Source organism: Strongylocentrotus purpuratus, unplaced genomic scaffold (genome assembly GCF_000002235.5).
Source record: "Strongylocentrotus purpuratus isolate Spur 01 unplaced genomic scaffold, Spur_5.0 spur5_scaffold_12, whole genome shotgun sequence".
NCBI classification, from domain to species: domain Eukaryota; kingdom Metazoa; phylum Echinodermata; class Echinoidea; order Camarodonta; family Strongylocentrotidae; genus Strongylocentrotus; species Strongylocentrotus purpuratus.
Window position 1 is genome coordinate 30516930 of NW_022145597.1, and position 21196 is coordinate 30538125.

The following is a 21196-nucleotide window of genomic DNA, read 5'->3' on the forward strand; positions in this document are numbered from 1 at the left end:
CAAGAAAAGTGGTCTTTATAGGCAGGTGGTCTTTATATACAGGTTTCTTTAGTACATGTTTCAATGAGAAACCATTTTTCAAGGGAAACAAAAAGTGTGGTCTTTGTAGACAGGTGGTCACTAAAGCAGGTTTGACTGTATCAATAAATAACCCTCTTTCCTTTATCAGAAATATATATTCCTGTATAATGGAAAACTGAGTACAAGGGTGGTACATGGTTAACTTTCTCTTCTACATCTGCATTTTTGTTTGTTTCAATTTATCCTGAAATTACTGATAAACAATCGCTCAATTACAAGGCTGGTTCATGAACAATTTTCTTTTCTACATTGCGATACAAAATCATACAGGTAAATTATGTCTTTATAAAAAACATGTACCGGTATCTTCTTTTTCTATGTATGTCTCTGAAATATTTCATTGCAAATCAATGTTGGTAAAATTCACAGGGTGTAATATAGATTTTCATAATTTGTATTCATTTATATACATGGGTATATCAGGGTAAAATACCGCAAGATAACTATATTGCTTCAATACACCAAGAAAATGTGCTATATCCACAAGATTCTATGTAGACTGGTTTCCTATACTGTGCAGTATCTTTCTTATAATGTAAAAATGATAAATCTTTATTGAATGGTTAATTTAAGTCCTATATTGTGTATGTGGACAGATTTAAAGATACATGTATTAAAAATGGCTTTACATGAATTTAGTTTGTGTTTTCCAATTTATGTGCATCGTTTATGCATTAACAAAATTGTTTAATTATGTAATTATCACCTCTTCTTATCAACTATGTACCTGTCTCATCATCTTTCATAAGTTATTCCGTCTTCCTTTATCCTCTTTCATTTGTCGTTCAATGTTACACCATCAAGGAAAAAAACAGCAATTATCACCCTCAACTCCATTTCTGTTTCCATTTCTATTCCCTTTTATCATCTCTCTCTCCCCCTCTACTTCATATATCTCCTGCTTATTCTCTCCCTTCTCTCTCTTTCTCTCTCTCCTCTACTTCATATATCTCCTGCTTACTCTCCCCCTCTCCCTTCTCTTTCTCTCTCCCTCCCCTCTACTTCCTATATCTCCTGCTTACTCTCTCCCTCTCTCTCTCTCTCCCCTCTACTTCATATATCTCCTGCTTACTCCCCCTCTCCCTTCTCTTTCTCTCTCCCTCCCCTCTACTTCCTATATCTCCTGCTTACTATCTCCCTCCCTCTCTCTCCCCTCTCTTTCTCTCTCTCCCCTCTACTTCTATATCTCCTGCTTATTCTCTCCCTTCTCTCTCTTTCTCTCTCTCCTCTACTTCATATATCTCCTGCTTACTCTCCCCTCTCCCTTCTCTTTCTCTCTCCCTCCCCTCTACTTCCTATATCTCCTGCTTACTATCTCCCTCCCTCTCTCCCCTCTCTTTCTCTCTCTCCCCTCTACTTCATATATCTCCTGCTTACTCTCCCCCTCTCCCTTCTCTTTCTCTCTCCCTCCCCTCTACTTCCTATATCTCCTGCTTACTATCTCCCTCCCTCTCTCTCCCCTCTCTTTCTCTCTCTCCCCTCTACTTCTATATCTCCTGCTTATTCTCTCCTCTCTCTCTCCCCCTACTTCATATATCTCCTGCTTATTCTCTCCTCTCTCTCTCCCCCTACTTCCTATATCTCCTGCTTACTATCTCCCTCCTTCTCTCTCCCCTCTCTTTCTCTCTCTCCCCTCTACTTCTATATCTCCTGCTTATTCTCTCCCTTCTCTCTCTTTCTCTCTCTCCTCTACTTCATCTATCTCCTGCTTACTCTCCCCCCTCTCCCTTCTCCCTCTCTCTCTCCCCCTCTACTTCATATATCTCCTGCTTACTCTCTCCCTCTCTCTCCCCTCTACTTCATCTATCTCCTGCTTACTCTCCCCCTCTCCCTTCTCCCTCTCTCTCTCCCCCTCTACTTCATATATCTCCTGCTTACTCTCTCCCTCTCTTTCTCCTCTAACTTCATATATCTCCTGCTTACTCTGAATTCTCTCCATCAATATATCCCTCCACTCATCCCTCCACTTCACTATCCCCTCTTTTTCTCTGCATAACTTCCATTTCATGTTCATGATCCTCGCATCTTTCTCTTGCTAGTTACAGATCACACTTGTAACGAATAAGATTTATCACTTTCATCAGGTTTTATTTCAGCTCCATGATGCTTAGTACACATTTTTTAAATGTTAATATATTGTTTATACAATCATCTTTTTCCATAGTTGTTCAATACATAAAATATCTTCAATGACTTAATAAACTTTATACATTCACTTGCAGTGTAACTCAAATAATAATCACATACCTTTACATTTTGACATTAATATACACTCTACATGTATGAATATGCGATTGAATGTAAATCTTTCTTTCTTTAATAATTAAATATTTGTTAATTGCACCCAAAAACATCATTCATAGCAATATAAAAAATCACCAGTAAAATTTATTTTTTACAATGTTGCAGATATCTTGAAGCAGAAATTATTAATTGGTTGAGGCACTAAAAATAGTTAGTGGTACATGTACAAATTCCTTTTAGTAAAGAAAGAAAGATACTTTCTCACACACACACAACAAAACAAAACAAAATCCTTTGCAAAATTTCAATGAGGTGACTTTAGCAGCATGAAACTTAAAGCTTGCAAGAAATTCTTACAGATTTCTAGGTTTAATGGCAAAATACATGCTATAGGACCCTAAAGTAATATTTAAAGGCTTCATAGCTAGGAGTCTTTTATATACATGTATGGAAAGCCATAGGCTTAGGGGAAACGACTAAATATATTCGATCACTGCAAACTATATGGGTCATTTTCAAAATATATTCAATGTTTATAAGAAATATATGCATTATTCAAATACATGTCAATTATATGCCAAAGACAAAGTATTTTTGACCAGGAAAGGCTCTTTGAACTAAGGCTAATAGCACCCAACCTCTGCAGGCAAAGAATGTTCAGTGCTCAAAACTTTGATTAGGCTACAGAAAAGTACTGCACTCATATACATGTACAGTATATGCATTATATATAACTCTGTCCTTATACACAGGAAATTGCTGTGATAAAGTACTAAAAACTAGTACCTAATAAACTCTACCTTTTAATAAATATGGCATAAATTGCTCTGATAAAAAAAAACCTACTGCTGTCAAGTTGCATACAAATTGTAGTATTGCGCTAATTAAGTGAGGCAAAAGTGAGATTTTTTTTTTTTCCTTTAGAAACATTCAATATCTTACGATAAACTCTGCTCAAGCAAGCATGAAAAATAATAAAGAAAGTGTTACATCTTCATTTAAATAATAACATTCAATTCATACTGATTATCAATTAATTCTCAGTGCACTCTAAATTGCACTCAAACTCAAACAGGAAAGTGAGTTGAAATTTATAACCCCCTCTCTATATATCTCTTAAGTCATGTTCAAACATGACATGAAAAGCTGCATAAAAAACCTATGCATGTCAATAAATGGCAAGAGGCAGCTAGTACATTGACAGTAAAGAGAACAAGCCTGCTTGAAAAAGATGCATAGCTGCATGCAGCCATGCAACAATGGCCTCCATACGTACCGAGGGAGGGGGGGGGGGAGGAAGGTACTCACATATTAAGACATACAGGGATGTGCTCGTCTAAGGGTTCTCTTTTAATCCCCACTTGCCATTCATCTGGTACACAAAATATCCACTGTGGTAAACTGAGGCATATGTGAACGGCCTATACTTCTCTCCGTTTCCAACTACATCACCAAATGAACTGTATCCCCTCCCTTCACCTCATCAATCTCCTTAGCTCCTTTCTCCTGTTCCTCCTCTTCAAGATTCTGCTCTGCTCCTCCTCCTTCTCCTTCTCCTCCTTCATCTTCATCTTGAATAGGTACTCTGTTATGGAGCTCCAGACACGCCCCATTGTTGCCATGGCAACAGGAGAGGGTCTGCCTGCATCCCTGTTGCCCCGCCTGGTAGACAGCCTTGATGCAGAACGCTGTGCCAAGGAGGTAGAAGTAGCCGCCATATACCAGGAACTATAATGGTGAGAAGGATCATGGTAAACATTAGCAGAAGACAGCCACAACTACCTACGCGTACTCTTAATCTTTTGGCTTATGGTAAGAACCTACAGGTCGGTATAGCTTGGAGAAATAGGTCGTCTTTAAGAGACTAAGCTTTCTCAGCTGTTCCATTAAATGTCACAATCTCATTTCAGTTCCTTAAAAAGTGATTTCAAAATCTGTAGAGTGGCAAGTCCAAGAGCTCTATTTTCGGGCCGACATGAGGTCATAATGAATGAATGGTGGTGGTTATTTTACCTGACTGCGAAGAAAGCATAAATGCTTGTAAGTAAGCAACCGGACGGCCGACGGCATTAGGTTCTCTCCGAGGGACCTGATAATGAGGATTACTGCCTTACCAAAGGGCACTGGGTCACCGGATTACGAGACCACTGCTCTACCGACCGAGCTATCCCGCCTCCAAATGGGAAGCAGCCATAGCGGCCATAGAGGCCAAAACTTGACACACCAACTTTACAACCATACACCTGATTTTTGTTTACTTGGAGTTGAGTCTTATTCCTAAAAAGTCAGGAAAGCATGCAAAGAGATTTAGAATGTTCCAAAGTAATTATACAATTTTTGGGTGGGGAAGAGGCAATAAATTAAGAGTTTCAGAGAAGGTATCAGTGCGTATAGTACCTGTGTATCGGCTGGTAGATTTAGAGTGCGATAGTCCACCACAATGAGGGTCAGTATGGTCTCGAGGACAAGAGCCACAAAGGTGTTCCATCCAAACACCAAAGCATAGCGCTCTAAGGTGAGGTGCTTGGCAATCTGGAATCTAAATGGAAAGTGGAAAAAATTAATTCCCCAATATGAGATGTCACTGATATAGATAGGTTGAGCCATTGTTATAACATATTATCTGGGTCAAGACAGGTGCAACGCTTGCCGAGTAGTATTGTTACATCACAGATATTTCCAATTCCGTTTAACCGCTAGTCAAATATATTTTTTTGGTTTACATACTTAGAAACAAAATCACTGAACAAAAAAGGAGACTTTAATGTCGGGCATGCATTGGAACAATTATTAGTTTCATAAACAAAGTACTGTCCATGAAACCCAATCTATTATTCCAATGCATGCCTGACAGTAAAGTCTCCGCTTTCGTTCAGTGATTTTGTTTCTAATTATGTACATTAATTTTGTTAGTAATGTGATTTCTTTTGATTTTCCACAACAACAAAAAAAAGTTAAAATTTAAATTTAAATAACAAAATGAAAAAAAAAAAAAAAAAATAGAAAAACAAAACCGTCAAATTTAAAATGGATAGTGGCATGGACGGTCAGCAGATACTGGACGGTTAAACGTTTGACTACAGCACTATTGCAGGGTAAGAAGATATAAAGATATATATGTGTGGATGACAAGTGCCGTCTTTGTTATTCGATAGATGTTACTTCCAAAATATGGTCACACATGCATTGCAGCTTATTTCTCCATGTTGTTCAATTTGTGACTATTGCAATTCTCCAATAAAAACATTCACAAAGTGACAGGTACATGTAATGCAAGATATCACTGCTTGCAGCTGAAATGTGTGTGGAGGCCTTTAGGGCCTTACATTGCTATGGTGATGACCAGCTGGTAGGAGGCTCTGAAGATGATGTAGAATGAATAGCAGAGCCAGATGTTGGTGGTCAAGGCCATGATGAAGAGCAGGATCGCATCGATGATTGAGACCACTCCTAGGAGCAGCTCTCCGTACCGGTCCCAGTCCACCCGTGGGAACATGATCAGGAATGCAGACAGAGCACCTACAACATAAAAAAAAGCATCATATTTTTACACAAGGCCAGAAATTAACAGGCTTCCAGGATATACAGGTGCCAAATATCTGTCAGAACCCCCCCCCCCCCCAAAAAAAAAGGGCCAACATTTCCTCATGAAAACAGACTCTACAAAGTTAAATCTGGATCCTTTCCTGTGGAGCGCTGTTTACACTAAAGGGATCTGGGATAATGTTGTACCTGTACACAGCTATACCAGTGGTACTTCCTAAAATACATACTGGGATTGGGCTGGGATAGATTTGGCATACTTGGAAACCCAAAATACACAACAGAATATTTATTAATAGAGAGAGAGAGAGAGAGAGAGAGAGAGAGAGAGAGGGAGAGAGCAAGAGTGATGGGCAAGTGAGAGATTACACAAAAGAATATTTTGAAAAAGTCTGAATCAAGTCATCTAGTAAAGAGAGAGAGAGAGAGAGAGAGAGAGAGAGAGGGAGAGAGAGAGCAAGAGTGATGGGCAAGTGAGAGCTTACACAACAGAATATTTTTGAAAAAGTCTGAATCAAGTCATCTAGTAAAGAGAGAGAGCAAGAGTGATGGGCAAGTAAGAGATTACAGAGAGTTTTCATACCAAGCAGTGTTGACAAAGCCTCCACTGCCCCGTTGTAGACGTTTTCAGTGCTGTTCTCATCGCCTGATTTCGTGAAAATGGTATCCCAGAGGTTTTGGATGTAGTTGCCTACTTGCAGATTACCACAGGTTGCAAAAGCCCACCTGTTTCAAGACAGAGAGTTGTTTTGATTAAATTGTTTAGAGTTCATTGTAAGAATAGGTACACACCTTGTACAATTCAAAATGTTGTACTATACGTTGTCAAACTCTGAAACAGAGTGGAGAGCGTTTATTTCTTCTCTCAGGAACAGAAACAGACTGTTATGGCCAATGTTTCTATGAACAAAAAATCTTATGTCAAATTCATGAGAGGAAAGCAACTGATACATATCACTGTTTCAAGAAATTTTGCAAAAGTTTAAAAATACACTACAACTTTCATATTTTTCATTCGATTTTGATAAAACTTTCACCATTATTAAATTGTTCTCTATTTATTCAATTCAACTTGCCAACGTGCCGGACTTGCCTTTTAGTGACATATTAAAACACTATTACTCAAATTATAATCCAACCAAATTACCAAAGTGACCATTCTAGCAGCCGTCTATTGCTGTAGCAGCTCTTGAAGTCTGCCCACAAGTAGTGACTAAACCGTTTGGTAGATGAAAAGCAAGAAAGTGTTCTCTCTTTTATTGATCGTAAAGGTGGTTTTGACAGCACAGCATTATCATCTGTGCAACAAGACTCATTTCTTAGTGCACTGGGAACTTGTGGTGGGTTTTGGTTGGTGTCATCCGTGGCGGGACTGTTTTGTATTTCCGGCGAGTCTCGATGGAAATATGTACTCTTGTGAACGGATGGCAAGAACAAGCTTATCACGAAACCTAGAGAGACAAAGGTCAGACTAATGTAATTGAGACCCCTGTATGTCGTGACTTTAAAAGAGATTAAGAGTTGTCCGATGACAGCCGCGACGAATCTTCCAGCAAGCAGGGATGACCGTGTGTAGCTGGACACCTGTTGATAGTGGTCAGACGATACGGCCGCAAAGATGTACGCAAGGTACGCCACTTCTGTCGACGTTGCGAAAGCGTACATGAACTGCATGAGTTTCATCATTGTCACTCCATAAGCCCAGAGGAGAATTGACCACGTCGCAATGTAGGCTAAGCCTTCGAAGACGATGACTGGCTTGTAGCGCAGTAAGTCAGTGAGGACAAACACAAAGATAAGAGCAACCATGTACGTGTACGTCCAAACCGGGTAGACTTCATTATCCACCTGTTGCTCCGTGAGGTTCTTATCACCACGGAGATACGGGGTCAGGAAGGGTTCAGAAGGGCGGATTTCCTTTAAGAATCCATAGCAGCACAACAGAGCTGTTGGGATAAGCCAGTGTCTTTCTCGTACAGGCTCCATTTCCAATAGTCTAGATGCGTTCACTGTGCAATTAGTTAGAGGCAGAGTTGGGGGTTTACTAGAACATCAAGCAAACCATCTGAAACAAACAAAAAGAAAATATTAATGATGATGATATACATCTTATTGTACATATACGGTATACCATTCAGGTGTAGGTCTGCAACTAGTGTAAGGCTTCATTGTTAATTGGTAACATAGTTTGAACTTGAAAAAAATATGGAACCAAATGGAAATTCTTGAAATAATCCTGCATCCTTATTGCTCGACTCATTACAGTAGTATAGGCCTATGTAGTATAGCATAGATTTTCCCACCCAATTTCGTCAACGTTGCATCCGATTTACGATGCATTCACTTTCAAGCGATTTTGAACAATCAATTCAATTCAATTTGATTGTATTAGCATGTGATTTCATGATTTTCTTACATTATAAACGTGTAAAGAGCGCGCTCAATTTTTTTAAAAAAAAGCACATAAATGCATTCATATTCGCGCTTGCACCACCCTGATGAACGTTAAGCCTTTAAGGTATTCAAATTCACAAATGCAAGCATTTATAGCATTTGGGCGTCAGTTTTTTTTATTTTCACCGTTACTGTTACTTTGCATCTGTTTGAATAAATTATGAAAACTTTATGTACCTTGAAATGGGACCTTTGCCTAATTATACAGGGAGGGCTGATAGTGAGCACTAAAAAATAAATAGGATTTTTTTTTTCTTTCCCCTTAAAAAAGTTCTACAGAATTTGAGTTTGGCTGCAAAAGGGACATAGTACCTGTAAATGTCGTAATTTCTTTTTAAAAAAATCAGGAAACCGATTTAAAGATAAAGTTGAGTTCTGGTTATGCGATTGCATTGTGAAAGAAACATTGTGGAAAGGATAAGAAACGGTTGATCATCTAGCATATAAGTATTGGTGTGTACTGCAAGATTCTGGAATCATCAAAATGATAAGAAATTTGGCCCAGTCTTGGTAAAGTTACAAGCACTGTACACAGAAAGATGTATATGGGACTACACAAACATGTGGCGTAAAAATCTGTGCCGATTCTTATGATGGTACATGCCATATTTAGAATATTAAGGCATTTGAAGAGACATGCTTTTCATGGAACATCTTTTATCTGATGTTCTTCCACACTTGCATAATAACAATAATAACGCTCACAAATTATTTTTCAACTCTTCCCAGAATTCAACCTTCTCTTTAAACAAAGAACTACGGAAAAATATCGCCTGAAAATGAAATGCCTACCTATTGGGCTAGGCTTAAGGACATACAGGGGTGTGCCGCTCTAATGCCTTTTGTAATGGGTGACTTTTTAACAAAAAGTCCCACATGGGTCCCACTTTTAACAAAAATACCACAGGTCCGTTTTTTTCAAAATTTCAATTTTTGTTTTGGTGTTTGCCATGCTAACACCTGAAAAACACCCGAAAAATGACCCCAAAATGACCCTTAAAAATGGGTAGGAGTTTCGAGGCTTGAGCAGCACACCGCCGTCCAAACCAAATCTGAGTACACCCCCCCCCCCCCCTCCCCCGTATACTGAATTTTCTAGAAAACAATTCAAGAAGATATATCTAGACACTTACTTACCGGTATATTTATATTCTTCTTCTTCTTCACAGTTCACCTACACATAGTACAAACTACAATATATTGTGCTTTTTTATTACCATGTTGAGAAAACAGATCCACAAGTAGAGTCTATTCTACGTTTCCTAGATTCAGTAAAGCATAGAGAGTCAATGCTAATGCGTATTGACCTCTAACAATGCATACTTGCTATGAGGCAGGTATTATACACAGATATACACACCACACAATATTGCATAGACTGCACACAATAGGACCGATTGAGCTGATCGGCAAATTTGACACTAGACTTATGGTGGTGTGACCAAAGTTCGCGCGTGACCAAAGTTCGCGCACTAACACTAAAAGCGCTTATAACAGGAGAACGATACGCAATGCCTGTGTGGGACTGAGACAACGAAATCTTTGAGCACCGTCGACAACTCCAAAGGTCAAAATGCGACATAAAAATGTGAATAAGCTAGCTATTTCACGCTTTTTATCATAACAAATTGTGTTTTTGTTATATGAAAATCAGTTTATTAGAGGGATTGACTCCGAAAACTAATGATAAAATTCCAATTTCTTACGCAAAAAACGAACCTGCGCACCTGCTTATAATTCCACCGTATTTGTGTTTGTGAATTTCAATGAATCTATGGGTTTCGTAAGAATACAAATTTAAAAGGGGAAAGTGGAGAGACAAAGAGAGAAAAGATCAAGAACTTGTGTATGGCTGACATATAAAACGGAGACACATGATAATTTTTTCAAACAAACAAATGACATGCAGATAGAGACTACATTGTCAATAACACATAAACATTGACAAATATTGTCTTTTGTTTGCAAAATTTAACAAGGGTATTTTTATCGGGCAATATTTCAATGATAGAGAGAAATTATTATCTTTTTCAAAGTCTCAATATAAAGTTCGGCTTCTGAATGAAACTACGTAACTTTTTGGAATGTTTACATATATAAAGCCCATCACAAGAGGGCAGTAAATATCATGCGCGAACTTAGGTCACACTTTTTGACGGACGTCGGTAGTGGTAAGGCTTCCGATATTCTCGTCTTATCATTGATTTGAAGTAAATAAAGCCTTGGAATATTATATAATCTGATTATATGATAAATTACGAATCTTATGACGTATGGAACATGATATTTGTTGATCTGGATTTTTTGTAATGTGCAATAAAAGAAAAATATCCGCGAACTTTGGTCACCCCTTCATACAATTTAAATTTTTCAATTATTCTTTTTAACATCAGTAAGCTGGAAAAATATATTTTACTGCTATTTAGGTGTCATCAATTGTCACTAAAGTACCGATTTTGAGTGAAATCAGTTGAGTTTTGTACAGTGGTGTTTGAAATGTTGAGAATCAAAACACAGCTTTTACTACACAGCTAGGAGTAGGATAGTAATGCACCTATGTGTGGATTCTATACTCACTTTATTTACCACTTTTCTAGACTAGAAGTTACGGCGCGGTGATGCTGGCCAGTAAATCTGCTGACTTGACCCACCGGGTAAAGACGTCTGCACCCTATTTTTCTTGCACCTTATGTTTATAAATGATTTGAAAGGGTGAATCTCAACCATGTTTTTTACGAAGCAAGGAGAATAAGAATGAGTCTTGCTTGAGCCTGTGCATGGTTGGTTGTTCAAGATCCGGTTGACGGGTGCATAACCATTACACAGCGATCATCAGCGCAGCAGCATAATAGCGCTATAGTATGAGAAGCCAAGGTTCTGGTTTTTAAAAAAAAAAATGAATTCTCACAGAGCTGGAGTCAAACGAAACTTACACTGAATGTTAATTACAAATAAATTTCATTTGCCAAAAAATGTTGGTAGAAAACGTATCCTGGCTGAGAAATGAGCATAGAAAGATTAGGAAACCATTTGTAGTCCCATATAATAAGCGAGGAGAGACAAGATCGAGAGAGATCATATAGCTATAGAGAAAGAGAGAGAAGAGAGAAAGAAAAAAAGGAGAAAGAAGACATTTTAAATTAAAGGGAACAAATAGGAAGACCATATAGGAGAGCTAGAGAGAGAGAGAGAGAGAGAGAGAGGCAGAGATCGAGAGACAGACAGACTAGAGAGAGAGAGAGAGAGAGAGGAGAGAGGGAGAGAGAGAGAGAGAGATAGAGGGAGAGAGAGCTGAGAGAGAGAAGGAGAAGAAGAAGAAAGATGAAGGCCTATAGATCTATATTAGATAGCTTAGACAGATACCGAGATGTGATTGGTCCAGAGCTCGTCACGTGATATCAATTGCGAGGATCCAAATTGTTATATTTTCCTGGCCGGTCACTTTTCAGTGTTATATTATACCGGCTGGTGAAATGAAGATATTTTTAATCAATGCATGTCGCCCTCTTGAGGACTGTATGTCACCAACTACATACATTACACCATTATCGAGGGGCCATTTTATTTTTTCAATATTTTTTTTTCATGAATTTTTTTTTCCCTAGAAATTTTTTTTCCCCCAAAAAATGCTTTTTGGGGTAAATTTTTTTTTAAATAATTTTTTATATTAGATAGCTTAGACAGATACCGAGGTGTGATTGGTCCAGAGCTTGTCACGTAATATCATTTGTGAGGATCCAAATTGTTATATTTTCCTGGCCGGTCACTTTTCGGTGTTATATTAACCAGCTGGTGAAATGAATATATTTTTAATCAATGCATGTCGCCCTCTTGAGGACTGTATGTCACCAATTACACACATTACACCATTACCGAGGGTCATTTAATTTTTTCAATATTTTTTTTTCATGAATTTTTTTTTCCCTTGAAATTATTTTTTTCCACATTTTCTTTTTTTCCCAAAAAATGCTTTTTTAGGTAATTTTTTTTTTCCCGAAAAATGCTTTTTTGGGTAAGAATTTTTTTTCCCCAAAATTTGTTTGTAATTTTTTTTTTCTTTCTTGAACTATCTCGACAGATTATTTTTCCGTAATTTCCGAAAAAAAGGGGAAAAAAAAAATTTCGGGTAAATTTTTTTGGACCCCCCCCCCCCCCCACACAAAAAAAGGGCTATCTAATATAACAGTTATTGACTGGCAGGGGGTATATAACATTCTTTGGACCTGAAGGGAGTTATATTTCCCCTCGTGACCATATTTTCCCTCAGCTGCGCGCTTCGGGAAAATATAACCACTTGGGAAATATAACTCCCTTCAGCGGTCCAAATAATGTTATATTACACCCCCTGTCAGTCAATAACTGTATAATATTGGATAGAGAAGGAAGAGGAACTAGATTTTATAAATAAAGAAAAATTGAGAGTGAAGGGGTACCGTACCCTGCCCAGTTACCGCCCCCCTGTTACCAGTGGCTTATTAGACACAACGGCCGTCTTCCATCGCCCGAGTTTCTACGGTGCGCAATGAAGGCGTGCGAATAACTTGCCTATAGCAGCATACACGTTGTAAGGAACATGTGCACGAAATATGGTACACTGTCGATCGCCCATTTAACGGAGATACGCGAATGACGTCACTGTGCAGCAGTCAGCTATGCGCTTATTTAGGTGTGAATCAACCTTTTTAAAAAACATCAAGTTCCTATTCACAACGATCAGAAAAAAAATATGGTGGAAATTTTACTTTTGTTTAAAGAGATATGGAAGTTTAAATTCCTGATGTTTTACCTGAGCAAATTTCTTGCGAAAATTATTATTTATAAAAAAGTTATCGAGGCTTGAACTCGGCCATGTCGCCCTGTGATGCCCCTGCCCTATTTCCGCCCACTCAAACACACGCGCTAGTTCAGTGTATGTACCGTGCGTTGTTTATGCTCTAACAGAGAAAAGGTTATCTGCCCGTGGTTTTTTAGTCTATTTGTGTGTTTTTAGGTCTGCGGTTGGTTTTTTGAAAGTGCACACTTCATTGTCTTTTTTCCATGATAAAACACTCGGTTTACTCCATAAAATCGCAACTCGAGAGTATGAAGAAGGTGAAGAATACACAAATACTATAAAACTACATTCGACCTATAAACAGTTTGTAAATTGGGAATTCACCCCCCCCCCCCGTATATGTTGACCTACATTTTGCAAATAAAAGAAAGATCATAAATGAGATAACATGGTCACCAGGCATAAAACTCTTTACTGGGATTACAGCCATGCAGTTGTCAAAATCTGCCAGACGGAATGTTGTTTCACTTTTTGATGAGCAATCATAACCGTGCTACTAAACTTAAAGGTATTACAAAGTTTTGGGAAATTTTGAAAAATGGGTGGATAGTGATTCTTTACAATTTTAATATATTTGGATGCCCCTGTGGATGTATTAAAAACACCAGAAATGTTAGCCCCTAAAACGCTTCTGCTTTCGAGAAAAATTGAATATAAAGATTTACCGGTGCTCCCGGTAAATTTTGATAAATTTCAAATAGCTCCAACGGCCGTACAATGGTAGCTGCGACCATGAAAATCTCAGAGTATGTAGTTGTGGTATATAATTTCCGAACAAGAATAGCTAATCAGTCAATTTTAGTCAATAAACATTATTTTATAGCTTAATTAATATCTTGACCTTGAGAGGGAGCTATTCAACATAAAGTGTTTATTATTTACAATTTCATAATTTTAGAGTCGATTTCGACCGCGACGATTACTGAATATTGTAGGATCGTATATGCTTCCAATATGTTCATTTGAACCAAATTCATGACCCCTTACCAAAACTTTGTATTACCTTTAACATTTTGCAGGCTCACTTGCATGGTCTACAAAATAATCATTTAGAGGTGGCCATTCATTTTTTGTTGAGTTTACAACCAGAAAATAAAATTCAGTGTAAATTGAGTAGCTGTTTATTTATTGCCCTTTGAAGGTTCTAGGTCAATTACCCCTTGGGCATGTCACCCCCGGCCAATTAGCGGTACAATAATTACCCCAACGACGATTACCCCCCCCCCCCCGAGGACAACCACCCCGAGGAAGTTACTCCCCCCCGAAAAATTACCCTCTAGGACAATTATTACCCCCCCCCCCCCCCGTGGACAATTAAACCCCCAGAGGACAATTACCACCCCCTGAAATTAATGATCTCCCCCTAAAAATTACCCAACTAATTATCGAGGTTGACTTCCCCCTGTTCATACTGAACAGGGGGTAGTCCTCGGGGCGGTTGTCCTTGGTTGTCCCAGGGGGGCATTGTCCTATATAGGGGTTAAGTTTCAGGGGGTGGGGGGGGGGGACTCTTTTCCGGGGGTAGCTCGTCGAGGCACGGTAATTGTCCTAAGGGGTAATTATCTTTGGGGGTAGTTTTCCGGGGGGTAATGGTAGGCGAATAAGGTGGGAGGCCGAGATTGAACCCCCCCCCCCGAAGAATGTTGCAATGATGTTTGGCCGTTCGTTCGATCGAGCAACCGACAATTTCTGGTAACGATGTGGTAATGTGATAATCATGCAGTTAAATTTTGTGACAAAATTATATATGATTGATTAATGTTGCAAAAAATGCTTGAAGTTCGGTTCTCCAAAAGTGATCCCGATGACAACTAAGTCCGGCTTTTAAAAAAGTTGCCAGGTTTGGTAGATTTGCAAAAAGTTTGTATTTATGTTCTATGTCGCTGAAGCTTGTGTCGCCTTTCAATCCAGCGTCGTGGCTTTGTAGCGAAAAGAGTGCTTGTTTCTGATACGATACAGGATGCAGGCAGAGGATTGATGTATTAGTTTTTGTTTTAATTACTTTAGTTTAATTTATTCCCTCAATTTTCTTCGATTACACCCCTCCTTTCCCCGATTTTTCTTTTAGTCTCCCTCTTCACTTTTACATCCTTTTTCTTAGTGCTTCTATACATTAGGCTATAATATCTTTTTTCAAATGTTTGTGTGTTATATATTTTTGCCAACACGGACCATGACATTTTCGCTGCTATCAAATTTCCGTCAGCTGACTGTGAATAAAATAAATGTTGTTTTATGTGAAATAAACCTATATGAATGGCTATCGAAAGAGTAGTATAAAACTATAAATGATACATTTCACAAGGGCCTATACGCCTGTCAGCCTTTCAAATGGCTAGGGTAATTCTTATATACGTTGTTAGTTTGCTAAAGTTTTATGGCGAATAAAAGGTGAATTTTTTTTTATCTCTATCCATCACATTAATATCTCTCGGCAATTAATGAATGAATATTGAATGAATAAATAAATAGATGAATTATCTAGAAGATGTGGGAGAGGGGGTATAGTGCCAAATTTAGAGAAGGGCAATACATTGCAGGACATGATTTGAGTTGTTCTCGGTAATGTCAACAAAATACTTATACAATAGCTTTCAACCCTCTTTGGATGTTGAAGTGGCAAAAACGTGACTGGTGACCCCCCCCCCCCCTACCACCACTCCTTTTGCATTAATTATTATACTACATTATTTTGCAAAAAAAAAACACTGACTTTCTATGGAAGTGAATCGACAACTTCGTTTTTAAGATCATTTCGGAAAGTTTTGTCTTTCAAGTTGGCTATAATTATTATTGAATGCATTATCAAAATATAATACTGCATAATTTAGAACAAGTGGAAAACAAAAAACACAACAACTTGAAGTCTTAAACAAATAATCAAAAAGGAAACCACATTTGCGTTATAGACCTATATACCCTAAAATTGTAATGATGATGATTTAGACGATGTCGGCGATGATGATAATTCTAATGACAATATTGCTAGATGCTTTTTCCAACCAATTATTATGCCTAAAAATATACGCTAATTTATTTTTGAATCAAGATTTGAGAGATGTCGAGAATAGTTTGCATTTAAAAAAAATTAAAAATGAAGCACCATTACTTTCTTTTACAATATGTTCACTTTGATAGTGGTTATAGTTTTTTTTTAATTAAATTCTTTCACCCTAGTGGTTAATTTAAAAATGATTAGCGATATGTTAAGTGACTTTAGTCAGATTTGTCTGATTACCATTATTAAAACATTTAAGACAAGTCACAGGATTTTCCCGGAAAGGCAGTTACAGAATTTTCCCAGATCAGAAAGTGGTGAATAACAGTGAACAGACATTATTAGTAGGCCTACAGAGGCAAAAGAAGAAATAAAGAAAGAAATATCAATTATCAAAATATCATGTAGATCAAATTCTACTGGGAAGCAATTTTATTTGGCCTAACGTTTACCCGAGATGTCTCCCTTTTCTATACTTTTGATGCGCGTCCACCATCGGGTATAGGCGGAAATAGGCAAGGAAAATGCCTCACGCAGACGGCGCACTACGGACAATTGCTTACGATTTCAGGCATAAGAATGGCATGGTTGGATTCGCTAGAATTTCGGCTACAAATTGATATACATTAGCGCCTGTATAATTCATTTTCAGAAAAGTTATCTAAGAAAAACTGCCTATCGGGCGGATACCGGGCAGGGTACGGTACTGTAGCGGCTGCTGCTCCTATATATAGTATTAAATACAACCCACTGATCTCTACGGAAAAATCATGTTGTTGTTGTTGTTGTTTTAGTTTTAAGGGCGTGTGTCATTCAATTATGAATATTTACGAATCTTCTGATTCTTGTCCTAAAATCATATATAATTGATGGTTTTTAAAACGGTATCATTTGAATTTCCATTTCCAAGCATTATTTTGAACTGTCCCGAAATTGTTTTCCTTGCTTGAAATCAGACTACAGCCCCAGCCTATTCTTTTCTTATGCATGGGGATATTGAAAGGCCTTGTCCTCCCAGACAAGGATAAATAGCTTATTCAGCAGGCTACCTTTAGGGACAATACTTTAAAATAATGCTGTCATTGTTGCAATGTCAGGAATGCTATTATTACCTCTTTGGTAATCCACGTATTTGCCAAAAGTATTCGCTCAATGAAGGGAGGGTCGGATTTTTTTTCTTCAATTCATTAATTGATGCCATGTCTGAAAGAGCTGAGTAGTTTGTTACGTAACTATTCAAAAATTGCAGGTGCAAGCTATTGAAAAGCCAAGCTTCCTTTATTCATTGGTGCCCTTTTATAGAATTCGTAGCGTATACTAAATTGAATAGACCCGTGTTCTATTCATTATGCAATGTCAGGGCAGTAACCTATTGTCATATCACTTTAAGTTAAAGTCAGTAGTTTGCAGAATAAATGAAAATAACATAAAACCTCCCTAATATATCAGTAACTGAAAGAAAAAAATTAGGGGCAATCTTGACAACATCGGACTACAAAAATAATAATAAATATGCCTCCCGAAAGCGTGAAATCAGTAAATCGGCATATTTTGTAAAGTCATTAACAGCTAGCTGGCGATCGACAGCGTAGCCTGGCGGCGGTAGCGGGTAGCCCCAAAGCCATGTCCATTTAAAAACTGCATTCAAGAGCCTCTTATTGCTAGGTTTACAACGTTGTTTTACATTTGCAATTATAATTTCCTAGTTTTATTCACTCTCTACAGTCCCGTACTATCCCTTTTTCAGTCTGTAAACAACTTTGCAACACGAAAACAATGATGAACAGGGTTTTACTTCTCGTATAAATTTATTAGAAGTGCCCTATGTCATTTTGCACGAAGTGATACAAAGGGCCTTTCAAATTTAAGTCTATTGAAAGCATTCCCCCACCTAGCCTGTATGACCGAGCAGAATCATTTAGTGCTCAACAATAAAAATCCATAGTCTTGGCTAAAGAGGTCCATTATTTGTTTGTTTATTTAGTTATTTTATTTAATTGACATTGTACAGTACTATTAAATATCAGGTATATTGGATGCTCTGTTTTAAATACAGTCAAGATTGCCGAGCAATGAATTACATCCTGCTTCTTGTCCTCAAACCATATCTTTCTGGTTTTTAAAACGGTATCATTTGAATTTCCATTTCCAAGCATTATTTTGAACTGTCCCGAAATTGTTTTCCTTTCTTGAAATCAGACTACAGCCCCAGTCTAAAGTGCTTGTCCTCCCAGACAAGGACAAAGAGCCTCTTCGGTAGGTTTAGGGACAATGCATCAAAATAACGCGGTCATTGTTGCAATGTCAGGAATGCTATTATTACCTCCTCTTTGGTAATCCTCGCATTTGACCAAACAAAAGTCACTCAATGAAGGGAGGGTCAGGTTTGTTTTCAATTCACTAATATTATTGATGCCATGTCAGAAAGAGCTGAGTAGTTTGTTACGTAACTATTCAAAAATTGCAGGTGCAAGCTATTGAAAACAGAATCGAATAGCCAAGCTTCCCTATTCATTGGTGCCCTGTTATAGAATTCGTAGCATATACTGAATTGAATAGACCCGTGTTCTATTCATTATACTATGTGAGGGCAGTGGCCTCTTGTCATATCACTTTAAGTTTAAGTCAGCAGTTTGCAAATTAAATGAAATAAACATAAAACCTCACTATTATATCAGTAATATCAGTAACTGAAAGAAAAAAATACGGGCAATCTTGACAACATCGGACTACAAAAATGATGATAATAATGCATCCCGAAAGCGTCAAATCAGTAAATCGGCACATTTTGTAAAGTCATTAGCATGCAGAAAGTGTTAACAACAAAAAGCGAACCAGTTATCACGGTGAGGCAAAATGGTCTTGTGGATAAAAGTGATCACTTCACAATGCAATGTACTCGGTTCGAGTCTCAGTTTCTCCTTTATATAAACCCATGTTATTTTTTTTCTTCACTCCATAATATTGACTTGTCATCTCTTTTTTAAAGGGGACACCCCCCCCCCTCAACAAAGAAAAAATAGCATGTAATACTCTTTCTTTAACAAGCGACTCTCTGAATTAGTCAGAAAACATCTTTTGCTACATCTACAACAATTAGTGTAAGTATGAAGAATACATGAAGATTAGCAATGTGACACTTTAGTCTAGTGGGTAGGCAATCGTCTGATAACTGGAAGGTATCGGGTTCGATCCCCAGCTGTTGCGTTTTTTTCTTTTGCTACATCTACAACAATAAGTATAAGTATGAAAAAAAAAACATGGAGATTAGCAATGTGACACTTTAGTCTAGTGGGTAGGCAATCGCCTGGTAACTGGAAGGTATCGGGTTCGACCCCCAGCTGTTGCGTTTTTTTCTTTTGCTACATCTACAACAATAAGTATAAGTATGAAAAAAAAAACATGGAGATTAGCAATGTGACACTTTAGTCTAGTGGGTAGGCAATCGCCTGGTAACTGGAAGGTATCGGGTTCGACACCCAGCTGTTGGTTTTTTTTTAATCTTTGAAAAAGAAAAACTGATGTCAAACCCATTTTGATCTCACTCAAAGTCCATATTTATTGCTATTCTCTTAATTGATCTATACAATGAGCTTGCAATTAACTTGTAAGCAAGGTAAAGTATTATATTTACGAAGTACAAGAAGGACAGGAATCCTGTTTTATCTATTTATCAAACATTATTACATTCAATACTTTTTCAGTCCCAATGAGAGAGAGAGAGAGAGAGAGAGAAAGAGAAAGAGAGCCAGAAAGAGACAAGTGAAGAGAACCCAATACACCTCATCAGTGTAATAAAGTCTGATGATCTTAATCTACATACTTACTTCAAATATTTTGCCGGGCAGATATTATTATTTATAAAAACAAACCAATTTTGGAGTTTTATAATAAATATTATTGTTGTTGTTGTTGTTGATGTAAAACAATGAGAAAATAGGGACCTTTTGCGGGGGGGGGGGGAGCAATGTAGAAAAAAACTACAGGGGAGCCTTGGGATTTTTATTTGGGGGGGGGGGGGTGGGTATCGGCGCGGATTCAGGATTTCTTAGGGGGGCCCAAACTTGAAATCAATTTGAAATTTAATGTGCTGAAATAAAAAAAAATCGTGCCGGCCGATATTTCACTCAGTGGTAGAGGGGAAGGGGGAGGGGGGGGGGGGGTAGAGAGCACTATTTTTTTGTTTGGCCCTCGAAAATTTGAAAAATCACCCCCCCCCCCCCCCACATTAATCGCCAGGGGGGTCCCATCTAGCTGGCAATCGACAGCTAGCTGGCAATCGACAGCTAGCTGGCAATCGACAGCTAGCTGGCAATCGACAGCTAGCTGGCAATCGACAGCTAGCTGGCAATCGACAGCTAGCTGGCAATCGACAGCTAGCTGGCAATCGACAGCTAGCTGGCAATCGACAGCTAGCTGGCAATCGACAGCTAGCTGGCAATCGACAGCTAGCTGGCAATCGACAGCTAGCTGGCAATCGACAGCTAGCTGGCAATCGACAGCTAGCTGGCAATCGACAGCGTAGCCTGGCGGCGGTAGCGGGTAGCCCCAAAGCCATGTCCATTTAAAAACTGCATTCAAGAGCCTCTTATTGCTAGGTTTACAACGTTGTTTTACATTTGCAATTATAATTTCCTAGTTTTATTCACTCTCTACAGTCCCCTACTATCCCTTTTTCAGTCTGTAAACAACTTTGCAACACGAAAACAATGATGAACAGGGTTTTACTTCTCGTATAAATTTATTAGAAGTGCCCTATGTCATTTTGCACGAAGTGATACAAAGGGCCTTTCAAATTTAAGTCTATTGAAAGCATTCCCCCACCTAGCCTGTATGACCGAGCAGAATCATTTAGTGCTCAACAATAAAAATCCATAGTCTTGGCTAAAGAGGTCCATTATTTGTTTGTTTATTTAGTTATTTTATTTAATTGACATTGTACAGTACTATTAAATATCAGGTATATTGGATGCTCTGTTTTAAATACAGTCAAGATTGCCGAGCAATGAATTACATCCTGCTTCTTGTCCTCAAACCATATC

General features: G+C 38.1%; 1 protein-coding gene across 1 annotated transcript; it reads right to left on the reverse strand.

The window, feature by feature from the left end:
* Positions 1-2814: 2814 nt before the first annotated feature.
* LOC586864 (thiamine transporter 2) lies at positions 2815-11139 on the reverse strand. Its single transcript, XM_786626.5, has 6 exons — positions 10900-11139; positions 7016-7933; positions 6452-6594; positions 5652-5844; positions 4723-4864; positions 2815-4053 (listed from the first exon to the last, which is right to left on the reverse strand). The coding sequence occupies exons 2-6, from the start codon at positions 7852-7854 to the stop codon at positions 3769-3771; spliced, it is 1602 nt and encodes a 533-aa protein (XP_791719.3). The 5' UTR covers positions 7855-7933; positions 10900-11139; the 3' UTR covers positions 2815-3768.
* Between the last annotated feature and the right edge of the window lie 10057 nt (positions 11140-21196).